Genomic DNA, 18,066 nt, shown 5'->3' on the forward strand with positions numbered 1-18,066 from the left:
GTTGAGTCACCATCCCTGGATGTGTTTAAAAACCGTCTGGATGTGGTGCTCAGGGACAAGATTTAGCGGAGGGCTGCTAGAGTTGGGGTAGTACGGTTGGGTTGATGTTGGACTGATGATCTTTGAGGTCTTTTCCAACCTCAGCAATTCTATGATTCTATACGATGAGAATCTGTTGCCTGCAAAGGGCATCATTTCTCACTATTGGATTTGAATTTGCACATCAAAATAAAATAAATAAATTTTACTGCTTGACGTTTTGCTCATCTGCATCTAATTTGTGTGTTTGAAAGTATAAAATGTACACATTGTGGCACCACTTTTGTAAGTGATTAATAATAACATTAAGGAGTTTGCATGGGGAAAAAACAGTCCACCTTCCATCTTCTCAGCTGCTATGGGTGCAAATCGCACCATCACCACACATGAAACAACTGACACGCAGCCAGATGCATTACTTTTCAGAATGTAAAAGGAATGACAATGCTATGATAGCTAAGTGAAAATCCAGCTCTCTGTCCAAGTTCAAAGTTCAGTTTTGCAGACTGTGTACTGCAACCTTTGTCATAACACTGTCCTGTCGAAGTTGACACCAGCTTATCTTTTTTTTTGCTCTAAGGCTTATTCAATTATTTATAAAGAACACATCAGCTCCAGCAGGAGACACACCAGAAAAACAAACAGTGATTCTGCCGCTGACTAAGATGCGGAAGAACGGCAGACAATTCCCAAGAGAAGTTGCACATATGTCTCTAGCAGAGCCACTTCCCCTTAAAAGCATTGCAAACACATCTCATCCTTGTGTAGTCTCATGTCCTTGTAGCACAGGAACAGGAACATTACTTACATTTCTTAAGGTGGGAAATGTATCCACCACCCAGCGTTAGTGCCACACAGCAATGCTGCCAGCTGAGTACAAATACTTTGGATGGGCATACTTCATACATTTGTAAGGCTGCCAAATTTCTCCCTTTGTGAAAGAATACCAGGTATATATCTGCAATTCTATCTGCTCACCCAGAACGAAACCGAATGAAGACAGGAAGACTGGCTTAGTTACTGTGAGTTTCCAAGAAAGAAGTGTGTCAAATTGAAATAAAATTGAATAAATTTATCAAAATTCTTACCTAACAGGATAGAAAGTTTTTTTACTTCGATCTGACTGAGACTGCTCAATAGCAATTGTTTGATTTGGAGCTTCCATCTACAAAAAAATAATGACAATAATATTAAATTTGGAAGCACACGAAATTTGCAATATTAATCAGTAGGCAAACTGTGCCTAAAACAGCGCAGTTTCTCTCATTTCACATGGAACAGCTGAGAAAGTAGCAGGGAATTGACACCTGTTCAGCTGACAGCTAATCAGTGCTCTGTTCTATGTAGTCTATATGGCATAACTTGAAAGAAAAGAAAACAAAATAGGAAAAAACATGTAATAATTTGCAAAAGAAAGATTGATTTCTGAATTTTGCTTGCTTCTATCCCAAATCGTAGATGTAAATATTTAACATGAGGACTGAGCTATGTAGGGCAGTTCACTAAATTACTTTAATATAAATGTCTGAGCCTTTCTTGGATGGTACCAGTCAGCACTTTGCTTCAGATGGGAACACACAATAGTAATGTTCAGTAATTTCTTCTGCATTAATGCTTTAGAATGTATTAATCAAAACAGGCACAGGAATTTTTTTTTTAATCACTAAATTATGAAAGGAAGTGAAAAATTGGTAAAATCTGTCAGGAAGAAGAAAATTTAATATTAATTCTCTATATGTAAGACTATGGACCTATACTGGCTGGGAAGACTTTGGTTCTTAGAGTGAAATCCTGGCAAGAATAAACATGGGTATTGCATTGGTTTTCTACATGTGAATTGTTCAGGGAAAAAAAAAAGATTTGATTCATCTTCTTTGATTTTTGAGCTTTCCTTTTAACACTGCTATTCGGCCAGTGGATAAACTGGCCACCTACACACCAACTGGCATCACTACACCACCCACAGAGGGAAGAAAATTCCAGACAGTGAGAGGGACGTGACTGAAACGTGAGTAAGACAAACGTTGTATCTTTCACCATGTATCAAGCACGAGCATCCACAAAACATCACTCCCCTAACGTTCCACACAGAAGTCATTAGTAAATTGATGAGTTGTCTTTTATCAGTTCTTGGTCAAACATGTTTACAGAAAGGATTCATTTATTGATCTTATTCTATGGATAATAATGGATAATATATGGATAATATAAAATAATGTATTAACATTAAAACATTAAAAGTAACGCACACAAAGAGGATAAATACTTGCCCTTATTCCAAAAGCTTTCAAGTAAAACTTCTCTATTGGTTTCACCCCCAGCTGAGTTTTGACATATTTTGGATGACCAGTGATTCTAATATGGACTGTGATTTGGAAATGATTCTTCTTCTGGCACACAAAGGCATCATCTGTTGCTGAAAAATTAAATCCTTTGTCTGTGACAATGTGATATCCTACAGCAGGTCTGTGAAAACAAGAAAGGATAGCAATTTTAAGTACAGGCATATTTGTATCTTTAATTCCCACTTTTGCACGGATTAAAAATTCATCTGCTTTTACAGACAAATGGGAGTGGAAATACATCATTCAATCACCAGTTCTACAGTTATATTCTTCTTAGCTTCTTCAAGGTGTAAGAATGAAAATGCATGTAAAATGTACTGTAATTCTCATCGGACACATTAAATGCTTGAAAAACAGACATGGGGAGCTTACATAATCCTCACTTATAACTCTGAAGATGATATGAAGGAACTCTGTGCACCTACAAGTACAACAAAACATTTTAGTATATTCAAGTATTCATTACAACATTGCTATAAACCACAGAGTTGAACTACTAATGCAGACAACACTGCACTAATGAGAGAGAATGATTCCCTACTCTGTTCCTCAGTTCCCACATGAAGTTCCTCTGCAGCCTTTGCTCAAATTAACAGGAAAGTTATAAACTGACCCTCTGGACAGACCACTATAAAACTATAAAAAGTTGGATAATTACTACCTCTTGTCTGATGCTACTGTGAAACTCTCATTACATTAGGAAGGACATGAGGAAGTATTACTTTTCAGAAAGGGTGGTCAGGCAGTGGAATGGACTGCCCAGGGAGGTGGTGGACTCACCAACCCCGGGGGTGTTAAAGGAAAGACTGGATGTTGTGTTGAGGGACATGGTTTAGTGGGAGCTATTGGGAATAGGTGAACGGTTGGACAGGATGATCTTTTAGGTCATTTCCAACCTTGGTGATTCTATGATTCTATGATTCTGTGATTACTACAACTATTGAAGATGACTTTTCAGAACTCATCCATTTATTTGCCTGTTATTGGTTGGAAGAGTCAAAATGTACAGAGTTCACAGGCAATGTACAAACTTTGTTACCTTTTTATAACTGATGAATCAGTCCCTTCCAAACATCACAGACTATCTGACACAAGAAATGAAAAGTTCTTTAAAACTACTTCAAAACAACACAGTCAGATTGTTGATCATTTGTGTTCTTATTCGGAAGCAAAAACTGTGTGCTGTGTTATAAATTACAGCGCATCTTGGAACAACAGCTCTGCCGCTGACCTCACTAAAGTGAAATACTGATTTCTTCTGCTAACAGTATTTTAATCGCCCTTCATCGTAATCACACACGGCTTTGGATTTTTTAAAGATAAGCATCACATTGTCTTATCTCTGTTGATACAAGCTACCAAGAAAGGTGAAACTGGAATTTCAGTTTTAAGTCTGTGGGAATTAAAATGTAAGTGGGCAGGCAGCAGGTGAGAAGTCTCCCACCATCATCTCCAAGATCTACTGTAGCCACGAGCTGAAAGTATAGCAATAATCCAGATGGACACTTCATATCCCAAACACATCTGAAGCACTGGGAGGTTTCTTACAGCTCTCCTTTATACAGGAATATTCTTAATTCCTGACTGAACATTTTACATACATGTCTGTAGCTAGAAGACTTCAGTTATGTGAGCCCAGAAGTAAAACAGATATCTTCTATTTCCATTTCTTTTATGCTCAGTAAGTATATTCACTAATATGCTTAAAAAAAAATAAATAAAAACTAGCAGGTATTCGGGTTAAACTCTTTTTTTTTTTTTTTTCTGAAATCCCTGAAGGGAAATTAGAAAACCTAGCATGAATTTCAAGCAGCGTTTGAAGTTGAGCTTATCTGATACATCCGAAAATTCATATCCTACCACTGCTACACCTCCTTCTCCAGTTTTATATTCAGGAAGAGCAAGGGATGACAAATGTAGCATTTATTCCTACACAGTGCCAGAAAAAAAAATAAAGAAAAAACTTTTTTTTTCCAAGTGCAATCTTCAGTGCTTACAGTTTTTCATAATTAGAGTTCACTAAGCTGTTCCACTGAGAAGTTTGATATAGTTGCCATGTTAGAGCTTGGCAGCATTTTTCCAAAGCTGCATTCTGTCCATCACTGTCATATTCTTGCACTTCAGCAGCACAGTCCTTGAGAACTGCTGTAGAGAGATAGAAATCCCGCATTAACATCTTTATATAATTGCATACATAAAGCACAAATTATTCCAAATATATTTAAATCTTAACTTTCCTTCCAACTATTCCAAAAGACCTTGTCCTAGAAAATAAAATTTTCCGCTTGCCTGATTTGCAAAATATTACACAAGTAGCATTTCCTATTTTTATTACCTCCCAAAGGAAGTGCAGTTCCTTTGGAACTGGGGGAGGGGAGGAACCAGTCCCAAATGGAGAGCTAAATAAGTAGCTCTGTAAGAAACTGTGCATGAAGCAAAGTGGGATAAAGAAGTGCAGTGCAAGTACAAGAAGCAAAAGAAATACAGACACTTCCCATTCTTTCCAGTGGAAGTTTAAACTGAATGTACTTACCGCAATAGGTTCTTAGTTCCAGAGACAGAGACACAGTTTCCATTCTGGTTACCTGGTTAATGCTTTTTGCATATATATGACAGCATTATGAGACAGTGTAAACTGTAATTCTTGGAGATGTTTTACATTTCATGATGACAGAGGAAAATGCAGTAAGGGAGACAGAGAAATGGGGTGCAGTAAGGATGGGAGAGAATATGTTAGGGTTGTTAAGCACTGGAATAGGCTCCCCAGGGAGGTGGCTGAGTCACCATCCCTGAATGTGTTCAAAAACCGTTTGGATGTGGTGCTCAGGGACAAGATTTAACAGGGGATTGTTAGTTTGGGTAGTATGGTTGGGTTGTGGTTGGATTCAATGATCTTTAAGGTCTTTTCCAACCTGAGTGATTCTATGATTCTATGATTGTATATAAGCAAAGATATTCCTGTGGCCTGTGGCAGCACAGTGAGATAGAGCTCATCTTGAGCAGAACAATTTCAGACCCAAGCATCATTTGTGAATCCCCATGTCTGACACACAAAAGGGAGTGAATATACTGAAAAATAAAAAAATAATTAAAAAAAGACATTCACACTTCATTTCTAGAAGACTCCCATGCCTTTTCTTTTCAATGGTTGTGTTCTTCTTCCTGCTAAGTGTAGATTTGTGTGACACAGACTCCTAAAGACAGCATATTTAAAATAATGTCTTTGAAGTATTAAAACTAGCAATAACAATTTCAGAGACAGAGGTACCTGCTCTGGAACTGCCTCTTTTCTTCTTCTAGCAGTGGCAGACTTAGAGAGCCAGTCACGAGCAAGTGACACTGACCAAACAAAAGGAGGCACCAATGGCAAACTACCATAGTGGGTTTCCACCTGCTACTCATTAATAAAAAATCTAAAAGACTTAAACTTAGAAATAACTAACTCTAAGGAAATAACATGCAACTCTCACATTTTCCACGAGGCTGAAAGTTCCTCAGGCAAACTGTAGAAAATGTATGGAGCTGATAAATTAGATCAAAAAGAGAAACTGCGATCTGTTTTGCTCACACACCAGATTAGTTCCCTATTGAACTGACCCACATTTCTTTGCCCATTCTATTTAGCACCAAGCATGTCAGCAGAGCGCGGTGTCATCCTCAGGCTCACACGTGGAGAAAGGCACAACGTTTGGAGGGCAGGCAGTCAGGGAGAACAGATGTAATATTTCAAATCTCTTTGCAAAATATAAATAGGTCTTTATTTTCAAAAACACTGAAAAGATGAACTGCTCCAAAGCTGGTAGTGGCAAATGGGTTGTCAATACCTCTACCATTTCAGAGCCAGAAGGACATATGCTCTTTGAATACCTACTTGCCTGCGGCATGAAATATCAAATTCTGTTTGCATGGAGCTGCTTACCTGGACTGGAGTTGTTGCACCAGACTTGAGGATCAGTGGTATCTCCAAGCAACTGTGAGAGCTTCCTTTTTATGCCTGATGCTGTGGGAGTGCTTTTAAAAAAACACATTGAATTACTCATTTCAGTCTAAACACAGTTATTAGAGTCATATTATAAGAGAACACTCGGCTATCACAATCTAATTGTACTGTCACCCAGATCTTAATTTGCTGGAACAAGGAGATTGTTTATGGCTTTTAAAAACTGAATTATGCATTTTTCCTTCTAAAACATAAATTAATATATTTTTCTGTATCATATTAATGGAGAACTTAATCTCTTAAAAAGGTTTACAGAGCGCAATCAGCAAAATCACAATATCCAAATTAATAACATAGCATTTTCTTGACTGATTTTACTCTACTGAGTGTGGATTCATTTTCTAATACAGAAAACAAAATACCATCAACTGTTATTAAACTAATCTGTTAATAAAGACATCTCAAGGAAAAACTGGTTGGACGCAATTTCTCAGAAAGTGAGATTTCAATATTTTCCCTTTCTGCAAAGGAGAAACCTTATTCCAAAATTTTGATATTATAAGATGGAACTTGGAATATCCTGATGGATGGGTCACTCCTTCTGGAAAAAAGCCAACCCAATCTCCAAGTCACAGGCAGTCCTAATAGGCTCGGATGTTTAGCTTTCTCCACAAGTAGAAGAAAAGTTTTTTCTGGATTTGTTCAGAAAATTTACACTAGGTTGAGAAGTATTTTGCACCTTAAGTTCCAATAATGAAAACTTTTTCTCAAAGAACGACTATGACCAACTGGAACCTTCTACAGCAAAGGAAACAATTCATATATAACCAGTTTCACCAAGGAACCGAGGTCCAGCTTCCTTTACTCGCATCACCAACATAAGATGCAACTGACTTTCACACAGAGAATCTACAACCCCAAGACTCAGGCTGATGAATTCATACGATCTCCCAGCAACTGCGCAGATCCCATTCCAGCACACATTGGTCATTCATTCTTATTTAGTAGGTATCATGGTGGGATGTCTGCACTACCCAGTGTATTTTAAACAACCAAGCATCCAGAACACACTAGTAGATAAATATGGCAGATGGTATACGAATACCATTTCACTTGCTTACACGGATGTGACAGTTCTTTTTCTCTCATGCCATGTGTCAGAATACTTCCAAGACCCTTATGGACAAGTCCCTGCAATAAGTATTGCAAAACCCCTAACTGTTTTTATAATCCAGTTATCAGCTACTTGTGGATTCCTCCTTAGCCCTGTATATTTCTTCAAACTGAAATGCATTCCTCGGCATTTTAATCCTAATTTTAATCAAGATGTTTAAAGAGTAAGTTTCTCAAACGCGTCTAAACACTGCCACCCTGTGGAAAATTCTGTACCCACAGGGATTTTACACTAGTCTGTCACCACATCTTTTACCAGCTCTATTTTTTTTTTTTTTTTACTGTATCTGCCTCATTTCCTGTATAAAGGCTTTACCTGTAAATCTGAGGTACATTTGGCTGAAAGTATGAATAATTAAAACCCAAAGAGTTGGAGGATGTAGAGTCATTCCATGGAGTCACAGCATTATCTCTCTTCATACTGCAGCCCTGGGGAATGCTGCAAGGATGTCCACTGCTATTGGGGTCAGAAGAAGTCTCCAGGAATCTGCAGGGAAGCTTGCTGGGTGCCACAGCCGATGGACATGGGAATGGAGACTGCTGCCCACTTGGCAACGTAGCATCACCCCACGGGGCTACAAGCAAATAGACAAGAAAGCAAAAAGTAAAAAATTGAGCTGGAGACCTTCCTACCAGTTCGGGGGGAGCCAGAACTCACGTCACCTACTCTTGAGCTGTGGTGGAGAATATGCTTCTGACCCAGAGTCTGGTGGAGAGTCTGGCAACTGTCTTTGCCTAGGAACAAAAAACAGATTTAACTTTTTACTGAGAGAAGATGTGGAGAACAGACCTCTCTTTCTCATGGAAATAAGGCAAAACTAAAAGCAGCTGGAGAGGGACCACAAGGCTACATAGAATGGCTTTCAGGATATATTGCTTACCAAGGTTGCAGCCCCTTCTCACAGATCAATGACAACCTCCTTATCTTGCAGAGAGCTCCCATCGCCACCAATTCTTGACCAAACATCCCTCCAAGGCAGGGGACTCAAACCCCTCTTCTTTCCCATGAGCTGGTCTTCAGTAACTTCTGGGCACAGCAGAGCACACGGGCTCACAACAGCTCCATTCTCTCTAGGCTACATTTTAAAGATCTTTAACACCTTTGTCAGCAAACAATAAATAATTTCTTGAGATTAGTTTGGGCACAGCACCCTCAGTCACCCTCAAGAATTCCTTATGAAATCACCGGAAGTGTCCAGAAGCTTAAAGTGGGATTTCCCTATATTGCAAGCTACTTTCCCTCTTCATAACCCTGCATGAATTTCCTAGTTCCATTTGGAAAACATTGAGGGGGACCAACACCTTCTATATCTAAATGATGAAAGAATTAAAAATAAAGACAACTAAGAGGTCAGCCCCAGGAGCTTCTCAAAGCAAAGATTAATTTGAAAAAGGCACAAGAACCCCTGACTACCATTGCTGACTTGTTGCATATAATACAAGGGTTTAGCAGCTGGCAGAATCTTGACATGTACACTTGAAGGAAGAACAAATTTTAAGGTGTATTGGAAAGGATTTAAGAGTTTGGACAGCAGGAGCTGCAGGCTGCATGAAGGGAGGCAGCCATGAGCCCAGTGCCTATCCCAGCTGACTACAGCCAGACATGAGTGGTTCCAGATAGTCCCAGCGCTCACAAAGTGCAGCAGACCATGCAACACCACACACAGCACCGCTGCTCAGCAACTCCTGTGTCACACCTGCAGGACAGCACTGTGCAATGCCACATCCAGGCAGAGCTGGGCTGCCCTCTGTGTACGGTGACACGAGCAGAGGCTCCTTTCCCACTTCGTGTTACATGAATGGGGAATTAGGAGCACAGGAGGAATCCTCACACCCCTCTGTGAGGGAAGGTCTCAGCTCCTTCAGCTACCGGTGGCTGGCAGCAGGTGTGAAGGCACAGGGGCTAAGAGGCAGGAAGGCAGCTGTCCTCTGACCAGAGCCGAGCGCTGGCAGCCTGACAGAGGAATCCTGGCTGGGGACTCAGATATTCCACATGATCCACAGCAGCCTCTGTGCCAAAACCCATAGACAAGCAGGAGAGGTTTCTGTTTTAGCAGCCTTGCTGGGAGAGGTCACTGAGAAAGAAAAGCAGTTAAAAGTGTGTTATTGCCTAGACTGATTTTTAAAATGTTTGCTTGGTTTTTTTGTTTTTTTTTTTGGTTATTCAGACAGACGCATCTAAGAGAAAAAGAACTGGTTCCTTTTAAAGAACTTCAGGAATGCTGCTCTGTACAAGAACAAGCTTGCCTGTGGTATTTTACTGTTGCTGCTTCCTTTTGATTTACAGGTGAAAACCAAACACTTCCTTGACTACAGCTGACATGAGGAGCATTGCTCTGTTTATGGCTCAACAGATACCCAAGAGTTGAGCCTCACTCTCATGGCTGAGGTTTGAAAGATGTTTCTTGATTATTTATTCTTCGGCACATTTACTTGATTATACTGTAGTACACCCCAAAGAAGTTACTGTAGTTTATAGTCTGTTTTACTTTTGTGCTTCTGGAGTTTCTCCTTTCAGAGATTGTAAAGGATTACTACCTTGCAGAGAGGTGTGGAACCAGCCCATGATTTAAGCTAAGGCAAATCCCTCCTGAGTAGCTCATAGCACAGCAGCAAGGCGACATAGCAAAACCATTTCTTCTGTGCTGGAAGTGGGAGCAGCTTAAGTCACCAGCAGACTGTTACAGAGGCTGTGCTGCTGGCTTCAGTCAGATGAGGGCATAGGTCTGTCACATCTCATAATTCTTTTAAGTTTTTCAGCTCTTCACAATCATGTTTTAAAGCAGTTTAAGCGAGAGAAAATCCCATGCCATCTTGCTGCTGTTCAAACACAAGGAAGAACTCCTTTACAGTACGGGTGACAGAGCACTGGAACAGGCTGCCTAGATTGGCTGTGGAGTCTCCTCCTCTGGATATACTCAAGACCTGGCTGGATACTTTCCTGTGCGACCTTTCTATGGGGAGCCTGCTTTAGTAGGAAATTGGACTGGATGACCTCCAGAAGTCCCTTCCAAACTCTGCAATTCTGTGATTCAGTGAAGGGACATAATAAAGTGATCCTCAATTGCATTAGAAATGATGGAGGTTCAGAAATTGGCTTTTAACCCTTCCAGGCATACTTACCAACTGTAGGTTCAAACACTGCCTTGGAGCAGATTATTTTCTTGCATATGCACATAGAGAGTTGTAGCACTGCAACCGTAATATCTATGTAGCGTACCTAAGCTGCATGACAGCAGGTACGTACATCTATGCAACTGCTACATGCTTTTGCATATGAAAGCAACAGAATAACATTTGAAAGTTATGATCAAGGAGTCTGATAATCTGTTTAATCTGATACATATTTAGACATTTGAAAATCAAATGCTATGAAGATCTATAAACAGCATTCATTTCTATTTCATGACTGTGGCGAGAGAAAGAATGAAGTCATCATTCGTTATTTAGAGTAGAGAGAAGCCTACTTAAGCTACTGTGAATAAATATGTGCAATGGCAAGTGGGTCCACAGTGAGAAATCCTGCAGGCTGTTACCCTATAAAAAACATCTACTATAGCTTTGCTCTTGGCGAACGTCGGCACATTTGTAGCATTTTGAATCTAACCACAATCATGTGACAGTTGTCTAGATGAACAGTTTGGGTCTGAAGTCTTTGATAGATGTGTTGCATAACCTTTCTCCCTTAACCATGACCCCTTGTATTACACAGCCTTTGCAACTCTAAGAACAAGTCTCAGAAAAGATTAATGGTGAACTCCTCTGCTCTGAAGGGAGCATTAGAATAAAAGCAGTAGCCCTGTTTTTCCCTTAGACTGGAAGGTTTACATTAGTCTCTCAATTTATTATACAGTTAATCTCATTTACATCATTTATTCTGCACGTAAACACTAAACTAGCACTTAGTTACATTAAAAAATAACAGCTTTGCATTTAATGCCATAATTAGCATAACAGTTGTGAATTGTTCCAGACTTCATTACCATCCATTCCGTTGAACTACAAAATAACATATTTCCCTTACTATCTGCAGTTGATATTTCCAGCTTTCACGCAGTTTCAAGCATGGAAATAAGCACCCCACAGTCCTATTGAACCTAAGAGATTTCAGGTCTGACTGCTGCTTTCAGACTTTAACCAGTGCACCACTGAAAACAATTTAATTTGCTGCTATAGTACTTACAAGGTTCCAAACTCTAAGTCACTGCTGAGGAATTCTTCCAACATACTGGTATCCACCATGGGGTTCTCCAAGGCTCTATGAACATCTTGCTCTGCAATCAAAGATGTCACTCTTGGAATTTGTCTTTCTGACATTTGTACACAGTCATCAGCACTTCAGACTAAGGAACATTGCCCACTATGTCACTCGAAGGAAAATAAGATCAGTCCTGTCCTACCACAGGTGAGCATCTTGTGTGTTACAGACAAGTCATACTTCTATTTGGAAGTATGGGCATATTCACTGAGGGAGAAAGAATGACAGGAAGTGCAGAGTAAAAGAGAGAAGGTGAAGATGACAGAACCAGAAAAGCATCAGTTTGTGCCTGTCACAAAGGCCTCACAGAATTACCACAAGCAGGAGGGGCTCCTTGTTTGCAACTACAAAAATAAGGTTCTGAAGATAACTTTACACTCCTTTATGTTGGGATCAAAACAGGTGACCAAAGCAAAGCTCTGATGTCTCACAGAAATCCACTCCCTGCATTTGTACTAACAGTTTCTGAAACTGTTTTAAAACCCACTATCCTAAGCTTTGATTAAGGAAGCATAAATAAAGCTTTAGAAACACTGAAGGAATTTGAGGCTTCTGATTATTTTCCTAGAGGGAAAAAAAAAAACAACAAAACAGTCCAATAATATGCTAGATGTATTATTGAGCAGAAAGGTTCAGTACTTTGTCCTTTGCTGCTTGGTTACGGAAGGCTATAAACAGATTTGATGATTGTGAAGTCTTTGAAATTCTCGAGTTCTTTTGTAGAAAGCCAAGCAAGTCAGCCGGAACTCTCCTACAGAAAAAGAACCAAAAGCAAACAAAACTGTGCGGACTCACCACCTTTCCAGCAAGCCTTCTATAAATAAAGGAGTGGCCAGTCAGAAAGAGAGCAAGATAAGGAAGTTTAAGTTACTGCTCTCTACAGTCATCTACTGGAGCTGGCCAACTGTCCCACTGCTGTACAGGACAGAGTGGAGTAGCTTGAGAGCTGCAGGGCTCAGCCCTGAGCAGCTGACACCAGCTATTTTCCCTTCACTCTGCCACTGCCTGGGACACAACATGCATAGCAGAAGTCATACAATTTCTTCTGTTTTCTGCTCTTGTTCCCTGTGCAGTCTTGAAATGGTGGTGAACTTCTCTGTCTGCAAAAATGTCTTGAAAATACACAAGGGGCTGGCTTTCTTCAGCTATCTTCCTCAAACTTGAACACCTGCTCAAGTCACCCGGCCCTCATGCATAGTTAAAAAAATTTTGCTATTGATGTGTATTTTCCTGCACCACAAAACCAAGAATTGCTTATTTTGACCAAGGTCAGAAACAAGCTTTTCTGAATTGTGGCCATAAAAGGACACGGCCTTCAATATGGGCAGCCCACAGTCCGGAGAGTAGGTCTGTTGCAATGCAAAAGCAACAACAGCAATACGCCTCATTCTCTCTTAATCTCTCTGCTTTGCATAGCTAAATGGGCAGGAGGAGAAGGAAGGAAGAAAAAGGCAAATCTATGCTGGGAGAGGAAGGAAGCACACCAGCAAGAAGACATCTGCCACTAATGAAAGTTTCATAGTACCAATGCACAGAATAAACAAACTACAGTTGGCTGTGCTGTAGAGCCTAACTCCAATATTTTTTTTATTTCTAAGTGTACTTCCTTTCCTGTGCTTGCTTTGACATCTGTTTCAGCAGAGGAGGAGCTGTTGGATCATATGCAAACTTATTTAAAACACTGGCATCCATTTCCCAGACCTTGTTCACAGTAAGCACTTAAAAGTTACAGGCTTTGGGTAAAATACACTGGTATTTTGACTGAGAATTTGGTTACTGTTCTTGTTGCTCCCTGGTAGCACCCAAGCCAGCTATCCAAAGTCACTATGAGGGCAGAGAACAATGTGTATGTACATGGAAAAGGGGACCCGCAGAGTCAGCAGCCTTTATCAGCATGCTTGGGGATCTCTGCTCTCAGTCCACACTCCAGTCTACAACATGCCCTGGTTGAGCGGTGTCACTGCAGAGGATTGGTGTCACTGCAGAAGATTGCCAGAAACCCAGGAAATAAACAGTTGTCATCCGTGAGGAGCAAGGGAAGATGAAGGTGCAAGGCTGTGTTGTGACATGGCTTTTATACACAGCTGCATGCAGAACAGCCTGCAGTCATAGGCAACACAGGATCATATTTTGCCCATTTCTCCATCAAACCAGTATTCTGTTGCTCTGTTCCCTTTGATCTGAAGTCCAAAGCCTCTCTTCTACACTGGCTTCTACTTCCCTGCCCATTCTCCCCTAGCCTTTCCCTGTTTCCAGACACAGGCACCATGGTATGCTGATCACTGGCCTTCTGCTTTATCTCTCTTTTTGGCAACCTCCGGCCACCAAGCTCCAGTAACCTGGCTCCTGAGCTCCATCTATGCTCCTGAAGACAGCAGCCCCAGACTCAATCCCTGAATCACCTGCCCCATTAATTCTCCCAGCACTTCGCTGTAGAAGCCTTATGCACAACTGCATTGAAACCAGTTGCCTTCTTTCCAGCAACATCTAATGCAAAGTGAAGGATGAGGGGGATGGTACTTTTGATGCCTTCCTCAGAGTAGTTATCTCAGAGAAGTCAAACACACGTCTGAATGTGGCTTAAACCACAGCCACCACTTTCCAAAGGAGCCAGCAAATAACCAAGCTATTTGTGCTGTTTGTGTGAACAAATTCAGTCCACAACCAATCACAGAATCACAGAATCACAGAATCACAGAATCACCCGGGTTGGAAGGGACCTCAAGGATCATGTAGTTCCAACCCCCCTGCCTAGCAGGGCCACCAAACATACACATTTAGATCAGGTTGCCCAGGACCCCGTCCAACCTGGCCTTGAACACGTCCAAGGACGGGGCATCCACAACCTCCCTGGGCAGCCCGTTCCAGGGCCTAACCACTCTCCTCGTAAAGAACTTCCCCCTAACATCCAACCTAAATCTTCCCTCCTTCAATAAATAATAACCAATAAAATATCCTTTCAAACATTTAGCATTGACTAAAACAGTACTAAATTGATCATTATGTATCATTAAAAGAGCTATGTCAGGAAGTTCCTAGTCAAGTCCAGCTATTTGTAGTAAGATTTGTGTTAAAATATCAGCTATTCTATACAGGAAACAATCCTTACATAAAGCTGGAGATATAAAAATAACACACAAAACACATTCAATAATAATTAGTACCTGTTTCATGGAGGACAAAATCATGAGGTTTGCTACAAACTCTTGCAACTTGAAGGAAAGGTTTTCTTGAGAATTAATAACTACTCTTCATCTGAAGATACTTTACCCCTAAAATACTTTGAGTCACTATACAAGCTCAGTGGGAAGTCCAGCAGAACTTCATCAACTTATACTGACTGAGTCTTACACAGGGGGCTAATTAATAATTCTTAATTTCTTTCACACTAAAGAACTCCAGGTACTGCTCACTATTTAAGTTGTGCAAAATAGTCCTGGTCATTTTGACTAAAACAGACTACAGCCATTGATAGAAGCTGCTCATCCATCAGAGCCAAGGACATGGAGCTCAGGCACATGGCAGCAATAAGCAGGAGAGGATTTAGGTCGAAACAGCTTTACCTGGCAGAACTACAACCTGTGGGGACATACCACAGACCACAGGTTTTCAGTGGTGGTAGAAACTATAGCACTCCAGAAGGTAAGGAGTAAGCTTGTGTCAAGAAAGACAGCTTTCCCCCAAAGTATCAGCATTTTCCAGAGAAACAGAAATCTCACAGTGAGTGCTCAATTCCTCTTTAAATCCTGTTTTTAATCTCTCATCCTTAAAATAGTAGAAGAGGCCTTTGGTTTTTTCATGTTTAAAGCCGTGTTTATTCTGTGGCTTCATTCATTTGCCAAGAGCACCAAACTATACTCAGTGTTATCCATGCAGGACAAGGACTACAAAGAGAGGGGGTGATTCCACAACCAAGAAACATCTTGATATCAAAGGGCACTGAGGCCAAACACACGCATCTCAGACACAAAAATACCTTCCAGCAATTAAAAAAAAAAAACAAATAATAGCGTAATTAGTTTGACCTTCATTGAGTGTCTCAGCCTACTGATAACATTAGCAATAAGAGATTGCTCTGCTATGCAGGGGAAGGCCCTATCCTTGGCAAATAGGAAGTTACAGAGTCAAAAATCTAAACATTTTAATAAGTATTAATTTTAACAGAAACAATGGAAAAGTTTTAGGTCAAAACTGGAGTACCTAGTGTGAGAGGAATGAAATGAGGTAGAAGACAACAGGCACAACAGAAAAGCCATTTACTTCAATAAGAAAAAGCCAGGGTCAAATCCCAGCGAGTGTCGTATCTAGTCTGTCTACTGAATACTGAAAGTAGGAATTGATAGGAAAACAAATATTATATTATGTCCTTTTTCTCGAGAACTACAGACTGCCCTCTCTCAATAACATAAATGCAAGTTGATCATACCAATGACTGTCAAACACACAAGCCAAACCACCAGCTGTAGCACTAAGCAGGTTCAGCGGAGCTAAGCCCTGCATCAAAAGAATGCAAACCATGCTTCAAATCAGACCTTTCCCATGTACTAGTGCTGCACAGCAGAACCGCATTTTTCTGAAGGATGTCAACTTTCCAAGATGTTTCACCTTTCCTTTTACTTGACGGAATTGACAGAGCTTCTCCTTCTCTCCTCTCCCTATACAGATGTTCTACCAAACTACCCTCTGCATTTAAATCAGTCATTCTGGAATTAAAGTTATTAATTACCGTTAAACAGCTAAAACCCCTGACATACCTTCTACCAAAGTATCAATGTCCCAAAAGTCAATATGACACAGTCCACACTCCTTAGAAAACCCTGCTTCCCAAGTCAGGTTTTCAGGCATTTTAGGTAATTCATGTCCAATGCTATTTAGAGAATTTAACAGCTGTGCAACACAGTACTTGAACAGTAGCTTGATAAAAACAAACGCCTTGCTAAAAGCAAAGCCAGGAAAGTCTACTAACTTGTGACCTTTGTGACTTAAAGTAAATTTAAGAAACATGAATTTTGTAATATCTAGAAAAAGACACATTCGTCTGCTAGCAGCGAGAAGCTGTGCTTCACTGATTTCTATTTCTTGCCTTAAAAACAATTCCCTGAGGACTGCAAGCAAAACTTTAATTTCCACATCTGAAATTCAAGGTCAAAAGTTAGAGCTGCTGCCACCTTTCAGTTAGACCACAAATGCCAGACAAAATAATAGTAGTAATAATAATTCACCTGTTTAGCATAATGGAAAATTAAATGCAGGTGAAGAAAAAATGCCCGCTTTGGCCGAGCCAGAAAAGTAGCCTTTCTAGATAAGACCAGTATCACAAGAAGAATGCCTGGACACTGAATGAAAAATAGAATACGTAGAATGAAAAAGAATACAGAAACTTGGAATTGCAAGGTTAACAAGGAAAAAAAATGCAAGGAGAACACTACAGCGAGGAAAGAAAGATTTAGAAAGTAAAAGAATACATAACCTTTTAACAGTCATTTTTAATTACATTATGGCAGGGTCTGAGCAATGCAGTTTGCTCAAGGAGTCTAGTAGAAATTCTCTGTGGTAAGAGAAAGCCAAGACACCTGCCTGAGTGGGAAATGTCTTGGGAAAAAAGGCAGAACAGATCTCAGAGAAAGGCAAAAAATGGCAATTTTAATCAGACATAGGAGTGGAAAGAACAGCCATCTTTAACCTGAGCGGATGAGCTGGAACGAGGGAGCTCCCTGACCTCATGAAGATCACTGGGACGTCAGAAGCAAGAAGCTGCCAGGAGCCCTCAGCCCCTTCCCCGTTCTCCTCCCAGCAGTCACCAGCGCCGTCCCTCCCACGGGCTCAGCCCTGGCACCTTCCTTTTGCTGCTCTCCCTGAAGGAAAAACGCACAGCAGCATATCTATCCTGCCGGGGCTGTTTTCATTCCAGGATCACATTACACCACTGCTCTGTGTAAATAGAGCTTTAGTTTGGGGGCTTCCTCCTTTCTTCTTCAATTCATCTCAAACAGTTGGTGTACTTTTGCTGCCACAACAGATTGTTGAGACTCTTAAAACCAAGCCAAGCCCTTACCTTCAAAGAACTGCTGCAAGGCCTCATTTTCTCCCACCACATCCATGCTGAGCCACTGGAGGCCCTTTACTTTCCTGCAGTCAGCAGCGTCCTGCAGAGGAAACACGCCGTCCCCTCCCAAGCAATCAGGAATATATGAAGGAGCAAATCATGCTTCCAGCAGAGCTTTCGGCTGACTTCATCCCAGCTGCTCCTGTTCCTTCATACTAGTGTCAGGGATATACTTCAACCCCGCTACGCGTAAAGAATTTGGAAC

General features: G+C 40.7%; 1 protein-coding gene across 1 annotated transcript in view; it reads right to left on the reverse strand.

Moving 5' to 3' along the window:
* The window catches only part of MYRFL (myelin regulatory factor like), a gene marked incomplete at both ends in the record, with an annotated part of 42,535 nt that extends 24,679 nt beyond the window's left edge, over positions 1-17,856 (reverse strand). Inside the window, 8 exons of the mRNA XM_079538887.1 lie at positions 1,128-1,204; positions 2,310-2,505; positions 4,382-4,529; positions 6,304-6,395; positions 7,814-8,072; positions 8,165-8,232; positions 11,681-11,771; positions 17,811-17,856. Of these exons, the coding sequence (XP_079395013.1) occupies positions 1,128-1,204; positions 2,310-2,505; positions 4,382-4,529; positions 6,304-6,395; positions 7,814-8,072; positions 8,165-8,232; positions 11,681-11,771; positions 17,811-17,856 (977 nt within the window). The remainder of the gene's footprint in view (positions 1-1,127; positions 1,205-2,309; positions 2,506-4,381; positions 4,530-6,303; positions 6,396-7,813; positions 8,073-8,164; positions 8,233-11,680; positions 11,772-17,810) is intronic.
* Between the last annotated feature and the right edge of the window lie 210 nt (positions 17,857-18,066).

Source organism: Tetrao urogallus, assembly GCF_951394365.1.
Source record: "Tetrao urogallus genome assembly, chromosome: 1".
Taxonomy (NCBI): domain Eukaryota; kingdom Metazoa; phylum Chordata; class Aves; order Galliformes; family Phasianidae; genus Tetrao; species Tetrao urogallus.